This window comes from Myxine glutinosa, chromosome 2 (assembly GCF_964187855.1).
Source record: "Myxine glutinosa chromosome 2, kmMyxGlut1.1, whole genome shotgun sequence".
Classification (NCBI taxonomy): domain Eukaryota; kingdom Metazoa; phylum Chordata; class Myxini; order Myxiniformes; family Myxinidae; genus Myxine; species Myxine glutinosa.
In genome coordinates, this window is record NC_136262.1 from 197,355,366 (window position 1) to 197,367,837 (window position 12,472).

At 44.4% G+C, this 12,472-nt stretch overlaps 1 protein-coding gene across 5 annotated transcripts in view; it reads right to left on the reverse strand.

Annotated features, from left to right (window-relative positions):
- LOC137420957 (uncharacterized) overlaps window positions 1-12,472 on the reverse strand; it is a 41,084-nt gene that overhangs the window by 19,998 nt on the left and 8,614 nt on the right. The window contains exon 1 of one of the 5 annotated variants that reach the window (XR_013622444.1): window positions 4,712-5,003. The exons of 3 other annotated variants lie outside the window; for them this stretch is intronic. Coding sequence is in view for 1 of the 2 variants with exons in the window: in XM_078772149.1 (XP_078628275.1) it covers window positions 916-1,000 (85 nt within the window). In the remaining variant the exon portion in view is untranslated. Of the gene's footprint in view, window positions 1-915; window positions 1,049-4,711; window positions 5,004-12,472 lie in introns of those variants that run through there. One more of the 5 variants, XM_078772149.1, reaches the window with a different exon arrangement.

Here is a 12,472-nt window from a genome sequence, read left to right on the forward strand (position 1 = left end):
GAACAACTACTACTACAACTACTACTAATAATACAACAACAACTACGACTAGAGCAACTACTACAACAACTACTTATATTACTAAATCTATGACTACCACTACAGCTACTACTTATACTACAACTATAACTACTACTAATAATACTACAACTACAACTACTACAACAACTACTACTACAACTACTACTAATAATACGACTACTACTACACCTACTACTAATAATACTACAACAACTACTACTAGAGCAACCACTACAACAACTACTTCTACTACTCGAACTACGACTACCACTACAACTACTACTTATACTACTACGACTACTACCACTAGAACAACTACTACAACAACTACTACTAATACTACAACTACTACTACTAATAGGACAACTACTACAACTACTACTAATAAAACTACAACTATTACTACTAGAGCAACTACTACAATAACAACTGCTACTACTATAACTACGACTACCACTACAACTACTACTTATACTAGTACTACGGCTACAATCCTAATTAATCGCACTTTATTGTGGGTTCGGCCTGGTAAGGATTTTTTTTCCTCCAAGTCTTTCACGAATCACATACCACACCTGAGGTTCAAATGAAGTTTGTCTTGGCAGGAAGTTGTAAGTTGTTCAGGGTTTTAGCGACGACTTGCCTACTCTTCATGAAAGACAGCGAGGGATCCTGAACGTCCATGAACAACATCGAGTGCGGCAGTTTATACCTGAGTCGGGATTTGAACCCAGACTCAATAGCTCAGACAACTTGCCACGTCATAGCTTTCCTGCTGGTCCCGAGTTCATCATAAAAACTTTCGTGCTCTGTTTACGATGTGACATATTCTATGGTTTTGAGGACATTATCAGCCAGGTATATCTCAATTTGGTGACACGTGCCCACACTTACCATTGTACACCAGGTGGAGTTTTCGTAACACTGGAAGCAGCCAGGTGAAGACGCTATTTAGAGCTCCCATTCCCACGTCCACCATGTCCCAAATGACTTGTTTAAAGTTGTTCGCCAGACCCAAGTCGAACAGGTTCAGTCACTTCCAAGAGGAAGTGAAAGTTGGCCAACTTTGTACAATACACTAATACAGACTTGGCATTTAATATGGAATATTTTTTTTATGGGGGTGAACTTACTTTCAAGATGTCTTAGAACCAAAAGTTCATTGGAATTATGTTGAAATTATTCCAGATTTTGTTAATGTGACCTTTAAAAGAAACAAAAACCACATTTGACATTTCGAAACAAATAAATTGATCCTTGAAAGTGATGTAAACTGATATCGAACTCAATTCATGGACAGTACTCTGTTAAACTTCTGTACGTTTTACAGAAGTATCTCTTTATTTTGCACATTAGCCAAAAAATTTTTTAACAAAAACAAAAGTGAAATTACGACTGGGATTAAGGACAGTAAAATTACAGTTCAGTACTTCGTGTAACCCCCACGAGCATTCAGGAGAGCACGTACACGTTGAGGCATGCTGTTCACGAGATTTGCAAAGGTTTGGACAGGAATCGCTTGCCATGCAGTGACAATAGCCTGCTGCAATTCACGCACAGAGGCAGGCTGCTGGTCCAAGTGGTCGATTTGATGCGTTAATTCTGCCCACAAGTTCTCTATCGGATTCATATCCGGGGACATGGCAGGCCACTCCATATGCTCTACACCACGGTCAGCAAGAAAGTGTTGGATCATGCGAGCACGATGAGGCCGTGCATTGTCATCTTGGAAGACAAAGTTTCCTCGAAAGGCTGCACGAGCAAATGGAAGCAATGTTTCTTCCAGAATGGCCCTGTACTTGAACTGGTTCAGGTTTCCATTCAGAACAACCAGGTCAGTTATGCCCCCTGCATGAAAAGCAGCTCAAACGGTCACCCCACCACCTCCAGCTTGGACTCTTGGCACTATACAATCTTCGTTGTAGGCTTCATGCACTTGTCTGCGCACTCGGACGCGGCCATCTTGACGATAGACCAGAAATCTAGACTCGTCACTGAAGATCACGTGATTCCAGTGCCCTGGCTGCCATTGACGGTGCTCTCTGGCCCACTGCAATCGGCGCTGGCGGTGTTGTCTGGTCAGGCGTGGCTTTCTCAGGGGACGTCTAGCACGATAGCCTGCTTGAACCAGTCGTTGGTTGACTAGCCTTCTGGATACAGGCACATTTGTCAGTTGCCGCCACTCAGCCCTAAGCCGATTAGCTGACTTGGTACGGCCATTCCGGACTAACCGGTGCAGCTGGCGATCATCCCTCCTTGTGGTTCTGCGGGGACGTCCTGGCCTCGGTATTGGAGTAGGGACACCCCTCTGAGCATTTCGTTTCAGGATCTTTGACACCTGATCTTGAGTGATGCCATACTGCCGAGCAATAGCACGCTGTTGCATGCCAGAATTTCGTAAAGCCACCACTCCATGACAAACAGCATTGTCAAGTTAACGGACCATCTCCAGAGGAAGCGGCAATAACTTTTGGAGATGTGGAGCAGTTGTTTTCCACTAATACAGAATGCAACAACCCTTGTATACCCGACTGTGAAGCCAATCATCAAATGCACCTGTCCGTACATTTTGCCACACCACCTGTGATATAATCCTGTTGTTGACTTCTTGCTGCGACAGACAATCGGTGACATGGTTCTTTTAACAAATAAATCACCAAAGTGTAAAAGAAACTCACCAGGTTGATATACTGAGTTAAGAAAGTAAACCCAAGTCAAGAAAAAAAATAATTCCATATTAAATGCTAAGTCTGTACAATGGAGGTACAGTACTATAGACAAAAGACATGTCTCTCCCTGGCATTCTGCGTTCTTTTATTTCAGGACGACGACGGACAAGGGTGCGAGTACAACTGGACAATCCTCTTGAGTAAGTTCAGTTATTCAAACTCCTGGGTGTCACCATCAGCAGCCATGATCTTTTTGAGTAAACCACATTTAATAGTTGGCCTCCTGCAGACACTGACTGTGCATCCTTCATTGTACTCGCACAAAGTCCTTCCTTGGCACTCCTGAGCTCCTATCTACCTACAAGCACCTCATCCACAACTTCCCCTCTGGGGTGGCTCCCCTGCCTCACATCTTGCTCAGCTTGTCACCATGGAAACCAAGGCCTTCAACATTGTTGGAATCTCCTGCGATGAAGGTGAGTCGATTGGCCTAATCAGTTTGATCTCCATCAATGACAGGTCTATGGTTTGCCAGTCTTCTTCTACTACCTCGTTTCTGGTCTTGTGCCCTCTACCTTTTCCATGCTTTGCCATCCTCCCCCTCCCCCCCTTTCTCTGCCACACTCACACAGTTTCACCTTCAACTCTATTTTTGTGAAGCTACCTCCATCCAGAATGACTGGTCACCGCTACTCATGCATTGACCACCACTCTTATATGAACGATTGTACATCTTATTATATTCGAACAAACGTATATGGTTATGTATGTTTATATGTGACCAAAACGTCTTCTTCTTCTTCTTCAAATAAAATTGACACCCAAAACACAGTCCGTGAACTCTTAATTACGTTTAGACTGCTGAGACCCTCAGACCTTTGATGACCCCTTAAGTCTCCCAAGACCCTTAAGACTACCAAGACCCCTTAAGACACAAAATACCCTGAAGAGCCAAAAGCCCCTGAAGACCCCAAAGACCCAAAGCACCCCAACGACCCAAAATACCCTTAAAGGTCCTGACGATCCAAAAGACCCTGAAGACCCAAATGGCCCCGAAGACCCAAAAACATCCCCAAGACCCAAAATACCCTGAAGACCCAAAACACCCCAAAGACCCAAAACACCCCAAAGACCCAAAACACCCAGAAGACCCAAAAAGACCCCGAAGACCGAAAAGACCCCGAAGACCGAATAGACCCTGAATACCCCCCAAAGACGCAAAACACCCGAAGACCCAAAACACCCTGAAGACCGAAAACACCCCGAAGACCCTTAAATACCCTTTAGACCCAAAAGACCCAAAAATAGCCTGAAGAACCAAAATACCCCAAAGACCCGTAAAGACCCAGAGGAACGAAAAGACCCTTCAGACCCAAAAGCCTCTGAAGACCCAAAATACCCTTTAAAGGACCAGAGGATCCAAAAGACTCTGAAGACCCAAATGGCCCTGAAGACCCGAAACACAGTGAAGACCCAAAAGACACCGAAATCGTCAAATATGCCTATACCTCTGAAACGACGTGGTGAGGCGCGCAGAGTCACGCTAGTCATACTAATTCTGAGAGTGCAAGATCCAACAAAACCTGGTTCCACAACAATCGTGTTCTCAACAGACATACAATGAAAGAGAAACACTTTGAAATGCCACGTGGGAGACATTTTGAACTAGTACAACGACGTGGAGGTACACCTGTTTTGCTGCTCTGCTAGCACGAAGCCAGACTTGAGAACTCCAAGGTAAGTGCTGTTGCGCTATCCCTTCACCATGTTGTCGGATTTATGGCGAGTTGAGCTCAGCAATGTCACCATTTTGACATAAGTATTATGTAGGCAGCATGCAATATCCCAATGTAACACTTCCTGTGTTAATAAACATATGTAGGCCTACTGTGAAGTGAGACTCTCCCCCCATAACCAAGAAGTGTGACATTTGTAAATCATTCAGGGATGATAAAGTCGGGAGAAAGAAGTTCGTGTTGATTTTTAAACAGTGAAATTGTTGTGGAGGACAGATCACTTACCGGTAGTGATTATTCGTAAGGCGGAAACAAGAGAGAAAACATGGAAATCGAGAAAGTAGTGACAGAAAGATTGAACTACAGCGAAAACAACAAGGAACATGAAAACCAAACAAAGGAAATTGTCGCAGAACCAAAAAGACAACAAGAAACAGCAAAGTCCGAGCAAGTAGGTCTTCAACACCATCGAGTCACACATGATTGCTCTCCAAGGAAGGTGATCGGTCGTGTCAAAAAAGGTAAGCGACACTTCACGTTTTCCATTCACACAACATACTGGGCCACAGGGCGTCGCAAAGGTTACCTGACAAGTTTACACAATCTTCCTGGATTTGCCTTTTTGGGGTTTAAGATGGAAATATTGTTTTTGAAATAAAGATATTTTTGAGAATTTTTTTTTTTAAGATTAAAATGTCCTTTCTTATGAGACTTTTAAAAATTATTATTACAGAGCTCGAGGCTCGTGGAAGAGCATAATGACAGGGCCTGGTGGACTTTGGTATAGCAAAGGAGCAGGTGGAGTTGACGTACAAAGGATCGGATCAAGGTGGAGAAATGGGGAAGGAATTAATATGTTGGAACCCATCTGTGGATCGGTCCCATCGGCCGATGGGTCTGCATTGTCATTTCTCGTGCATCCACAGATGGGTCAGACCCATCGGCCGATGGGACCGATCCACAGATGGGTTCCAACAAATACATGGACAGGACAACTTAGGGAGATACATACTGCTACCAATAGGTGGCGCTGCTGACCATCAGGGAGCACTTGTGATATGGCTCCCAACCTGAAAATGATCACTTTGGGGAGTACTACATGTGCGTACGAAGTTGGATACATTTACCACAATTTTCACAATTCATCTAATATTTTACCAAAATCGGCCCCACTAAAATATATAATTTAACCCCCCCCCCTCTCCCCCTCCATTACCCCTCACTCCCCCGCCTCCCTCCCCGTTCCCGTTTCTAGCACAGTCTCATAAACCCAACAACATAAAAAGTTATCAGTTAGATTACCAATGTCCCAAAAGGTGTCCCCTGGGGATTATCTCACTCTCACACACACGAAAATTTGATGCAGGAGGAGGCCATTTGGCCCATCATGCCTGCGCCACATCAACACCAGACCAATTTAAATGGGGGCAGGGTAGAAGGTGGTTGTTGGGTGAGAAACACACAACATCAACCACACCACACACCACCGCTTGACGAGTCCCCTACATGCATAATACTCCACACAGATGCACACAATCACCCATTCATACTCAAGCTACTGAAAAGTCCTGCCAATATCCCAATACCCCTCTATCTCCAATACATCCATGTGCCTATCGAATTCCAATTTAAACTTAGCCACTATTTCTGCTGCCACTACCTTTGCAGGGAGACCATTCCATGCATTAACAAGAACGGCACTCAGTAGAGGGCATACCTCCGTCGGGTGAACAGTTTATGTTTTGTATCCCAGAGTAGACCAGAAAATCACAATACAGAATCACATTTAATCAAAATCATCCGTCCACCACTTTTTGAGATATCCTGCTATGTATCGTTTTTGGCCCTATCTCCCAATGATGAAGAATCACTTTAAAAATTATCCTAGCTGGATCCGCATCTGGATCTTCACCAAAATCGAAACGAATCGTCCTTGTCAGATTCCTAACCGGTCCACCAGGTTTTGTCCAAATCCATCCATACCTTTTTGAGATATCCTGCTATATGTTGGATTTGGCCCTATCTCTCAATGGTGAAAAATCATTTAAAAAATTAAATATTTCTCATATCCGAATCCATATTCAGATCTTCACCAAAATCTAATCGACTCGTCCTTGTCAGACACCCAACCGGTCCTCCAAGTTTCGTTCGAATCCGTCCACAACTTTTTGAGATATCCTGCTATATGTTGGATTTGGCCCGATCTCTCAATGGTGAAGAATCATTTAAAAAAATTAAATAATTCTTATATCCGAATCCATATTCAGATCTTCACCAAAATCTAATCGAATCGTCCTTGTCAGACACCCAACCGGTCCACCAAGTTTCGTCCAAATCCGGCCACAACGTTTTGAGATATCGTGCTATATGTTGGATTTAGCCCGATCATTCAATGGTGAAGAATCATTAAAAAAATTAAACAATTCTCATATCCGAATCCATATTCAGATCTTCACCAAAATCTAATCGAATCGTCCTTGTCAGGCACCCAGCCGGTCCACCAAGTTTCGTCCAAATCCGTCCACAACTTTTTGAGATATCCTGCTAAATGTAGGATTTAGCCTGATCATTCAATGGTGAAGAATCATTTTAAAAATTAAACAATTATCATATCCGAATACATATTCAGATCTTCACCAAAATCTAATCGAATCGTCCTTGTCAGACACCCAACCGGTCCACCAAGTTTCGTCCAAATCCGTCCATACCATTTTGAGATATCCTGCTATGTATCGTTTTTGGCCATATATCTCCCAATGGTGAAGAATCACTTAAAAAATTATAGTAGCCGGATCCGGATCCGGATCTTCACCAAAATCGAATCATTTCGTCCTTGTTACACACGCTACACATCTCTGCCAAACGTCGTCCGAATCCGTCCACAACATTTTGAGATATTTTGTTCACAAACGGACAGACAGACAAACAAACGGACAGACAGGGGCGAAAACATAACCTCCCCTGTATAATGCATGGAATGGTCTCCCTGTAAAGGTAGTGGCAGCAGAAATAATGGCAAAGTTTAAAGTGGAATTACAGACTTGGCATTTAATATGGAATTTTTTTTTTTCTTGACTTGGGTTTACTTTCTGAACTCAGTATATCAATATGGTGAGTTTCTTTTACCCGTCGGTGATGTCTTTGTTGAAAGAACCATGTCACTGATTGTCTTTCGCAGCAAGATGTCAATAACAAGATTATATCACAGGTGGCATGACAAAATGTAAGGACAGGTACATTTGACGATTGGCTTCACAATCGGGTATATAAGGGTTGTTGCGTTCTGTATTAGTGGAAAACAACTGCTGCACATCTACAAAAGTTATTTCCGCTTCCTCTGGAGATGGTCTGACAACTTGACAATGCTGTTTGTCATGGAGTGGTGGCTTTACGAAATTCTGGCATGCAACAGCGTGCTATTGCCCAGCAGTATGGCATCACTCAAGATCAGGTGTCAAAGATCCTGAAACGAAATGCTCAGAGGGGTGTCCCGACTCCAATACCGAGGCCAGGACGTCCACGCAGAACCACAAGGAGAGATGATCGCCAGCTGCACCGGTTAGTCTGCAATGGCCGTACCAAGTCAGCTAATCGGCTTAGGGCTGAGTGGCAGCAACTGACAAATGTGCCTGTATCCAGAAGGCGAGTCAACCAACGACTGGTTCAAGCAGGCTATTGTGCCAGGCATCCCCTGAGAAAGCCACGCTTGACCAGACAACACAGCCAGCGCCGAGTGCAGTGGGCCAGAGAGCACCGTCAATGGCAGACAGGACACTGGAATCACGTGACCTTCAGTGACGAATCTAGATTTCTGGTCTATCGTCAAGACGGCCGCGTCCGAGTGCGCAGACAAGTGCATGAAGCCCACAACGAAAATTGTATAGTGCCAAGAGTCCAAGCTGGAGGTGGTGGGGTGACCGTTTGGGCTGCTTTTCATGCAGGGAGAAAAACTGACCTGGTTGTTCTGAATGGAAACCTGAACCAGTTCAAGTACAGGGTCATTCTGGAAGAAACATTGCTTCCATTTGCTCATGCAGCCTTTCGAGGAAACTTTGTCTTCCAAGATGACAATGCACGGCCTCATCGTGCTCTCATGATCCAACACTTTCTTGCTGACCGTGGTGTAGAGCATATGGAGTGGCCTGCCATGTCCCCGGATATGAATCCGATAGAGAACCTGTGGGCAGAATTAACGCGTCAAATCGACAACTTGGACCAGCAGCTTACCTCTGTGCGTGAATTGCAGAAGACTATTGTCACTGCATGGCAAGCGATTCCTGTCCAAACCGTGGCAAATCTCGTGAACAGCATGCCCCGATGTGTACGTGCTCTCCTGAATGCTCGTGGGGGTTACACGAAGTACTGAACTGTAATTTTACTGTCTGTAATCCCAGTCGTAATTTAGCTTTTGTTTTTGTTGAATTTTTTTTGGCTAATGTGCAAAATAAAGTGATACTTCTGGAAAACGTACAGAAGTTTAACACAGAACTGTCCGTGAATTGAGTTCGATATGAGTTTACATCACTTTCAAGGATCAATTTATTTGCTTCGAAATGTGAAATGTGGTTTTTGTTTCTTTTAAAGGTCACATTAACAAAATCTGGAATAATTTCAACATAATTCCAATGAACTTTTGGTTCTAAGTTATCTTGAAAAGTAAGTTCACCCCACAAAAAAAATATTCCATATTAAATGCCAAGTCTGTAGATAGGCACATGGATGTATTGGAGATAGCAGGGTATTGGGATGTTGGCAGGACCTTTGGTGGCGGAGGTAACTACTCTCTGAGTGAAAGACCCTTGCCGTACTACTTACTGTCTTAACTCTACTCCTACTGTTACGGATTCGTCACTTCCGTTGTGGTGGTTTGCATCCACTGTAAATATTTCCGATTCCATGTCTTATTATTGTTGTCATTTAAAGGGAATAGATATTTCTAGTTTCAAAAGTTAATGTTAAAAGAAACAGGAAACCAGATCGGGAACAGGACGACAAACCGGAAGAAGACGAGGAGAAAAAAGGGCGGAGCAAAGTAAAGTCGGACAAGAAGGTGGTTGCTTTGCGGTCTGGATCAAATGTTGTCGAGCAAGAGTCACGAGTGAACTTTGGGTTTCCTGGGAAAAGGGATTCCTGCAATTGAGTTGTTATCGCTGTGACTGATCAAACTGCATGTCAGGTTTGGCGATGGATTCCGAGGAATCATCGTCGGGTCGTTGCGTCTCGAGAACAAGCCGTCGGCCATTTTGACTCGCGCGCTTTGCTCATCGCGAAAGGTCTTTGCTTCGCATCAGCCGTTTTCACCATTCAGACGTCTATCTGGGATGTGTGTGTGCAACGTGGATTTTGAAGGCAAACCTGAGGTTCGCCGATTTGGAGCTGCAAAACATCCATACCAGAGGGTGTGATTTCCCAGTCGCCTTGAGTGCGCTTTTACACAGCTTTGGGCCACGTGACTCTTTGCGCTGCTTTGGCCACGTACGCCTTTGTGCAGTTTTGGCGGCGTGACTGGGCCCGTTATCTGAACGGGATTTTGGTTTCGATTCGACATTGCTCTGACGATCGCTGGAGGGGATCAACTTTGAGCTTGAAGATGGGAATATAGAGACATTGGGGAATGTTCTTTTTTCACTCACTTGGAGCACAGTGAGTTACCTTATACTAGCTGATGGTACCATCATAAGATAAACATTGATTGTACTTTTGATTGCTATTATTGTTGTATTGTTATTCTTGTGTGATTTTTAATACAATATTTGTTTGTTGGTAACAATTGGTGTGGTTTCACCATTAATTTTTGACACAGGATAACACACTTTTCTGCCGTGACTCCTCTCGGGGCTCGGAGGTACACCGTGACCATGGGGTCGGGGAGGAGCACGTAACAGAAATTGGGGGCTCGTCCAATTGACTCAGGGGCTCTAAATTGGGTCTTCATCCGGGATTAAATTCCCTAATAACACTCGCCCGGGAGCAAATTCCCTGATAACATTCGTCCGGGATAGAATTCCCTAGCATTCCCAAAATTCCCAAATTTGGAATTTTTTTCCAACATTCCCAAATTTTTCAAAAAAAATTGGAAATTTTTGTGTGAAGGTTAACAGGTGCTAACTGATAGTCACCATGGTGTTTGACGAAGAACAGTTTGCGGCGTTCCCTAGTGAGGCACAGTTCCAAGCGTTAAAAAAAATCGGAACTCTTGCTATTGGCCAGACATTTTAACTTGGATGTCCGAGTTAATATGAAGAAAGCAGAGATGCAGAGATTGGTGATAGAATCTCTGGTGGGACAGGGCACATGGACAGAGGTAGTCTTGGATTGGGTACCAGAGGAAAAAGAAAATGTGGAGCTCTGGAAAATGGAGATGCAACTGCAGAGCCAGGAAAGGTTAAAAGCAGAGGAAAGGAAAGCAGAAGAAAGAAGAGCAGGGGAAAGAGCAGAGGAAAGGAGAGCTGCAAGGGAACTCGAGGAGAGAAGAACAGAGGAAAGGAGAGCTGAAAGAGAACTCGTGGAAAAAAGAGTAGACCAGGAACGAGAACTCGAGGAGAAACGAGCAGAGGAAAGAAGAGCCGAAAGGGAGTTAAAGGAACGTGACATGGAGTATATATAATAATAACCACCTTTAGAGGCCACTTTAGAGGCTTTAGAGGTCAGAGGGAAATTAAACTCAAGGAACTGGAATTAATGAGAGAACGGAGAGAAGTCGTATCCATGCCGGCTAGTTCGACAACTAGTCAGAACACTTGGGATGTTGGTAAACATGTGAGGCTGGTTCCACCCTTCAATGAAAAAGAGGTAGCCAAGTTTTTTTTAGACTTTGAGAAAGTGGCTCAAATGTTAAAATGGCCTGTGGGGTCCTGGACTATGTTTGTGCAAAGTGTTTTGGTGGGTAAAGCTCAAGATATATTTTCGGCTTTACCGATTGACCACTGTGCAGATTATGAGATAGTGAAGAAAGCCATTCTCAAAGCATATGAATTGGTCCCTGAAGCTTACCGGCAAAAATTCCGGAATGCCAGGAAGAGGGAGAGTGAGACCCATGTGGAGTTTGCCAGAATGAAGGAAACCATGTTTGATCGGTGGTGTGATTCGAAGGGGATTGGGAAAGACTTCGAACAGTTGCGACAATTGATCTTGGTGGAGGAATTCAAACAGTGTGTCCACGAGGACATTAAAGTACATCTGGAGGAAAAGAAGGTACCAGAGTTGTATGAGGCAGCAACCGTGGCAGATGACTATGCCTTGACACACAGGATGGGGTTCCACAAACCTAACTTCCCGCCTAGAGTTCGCCAGGGGAGTTATGGTAACATCCGGTGCGGAGAACGAAGATTCATGGGGGCGGCCTAGAGATAACTATGAGGACAGATCTGATACCGCGACTCTTCGGGATCAGAAGTCTACAGTTCCAATACAGACTTATCTTCCGGGGGGGGGGGGGGGGGCTCGAGGCAGAGCACGAGTTTCTCCTCTGGGCCTACTTGCGCTTTTTCCAAGAAACCTGGACACTTGATGTCCCAGTGTTATGCCCTGGAAAGGAAAAATCAGGAGCGGAGTCAGACTAGTACAACTCCGAATGCATTGGCAAATGTGAGAAATCGTCCTTGGAGGACAGTGCCTTGTGAAGGTCCCATGCCAAAGTTACGGCATCACAGAACAACCTTGCTCAAGAGGGTTACAAACCTTTTATTTCAGAAGGGTTTGTGTCACTGGATGGAGACGTGACTAACCAGAGACCTGTTAGGGTATTGCTTGTTTTCTTGTGACGTCATCGGAGCACATGCGCAGGGCACCCTGGGACACCTCGGCCATTTTGATACCCTCTCGAACAACGTCGTCAGCGGATTCACATTAAATAGTTTTTGTTCACGACCAGTCATGCCAATTTGCGGCGTATTTCGTTGTTCAAACAGGCCAGGCGTTAGGCCAGGAGTCAAGTTTTACAAAACGCCCAAACTTCTACTGAATCAGGGTGAGGAAACAAGAAATTTAAGTGAAGAGAGGCGGCGTTTGTGGAAGGCTGCCATCAATCGCAGTGACATACAAACA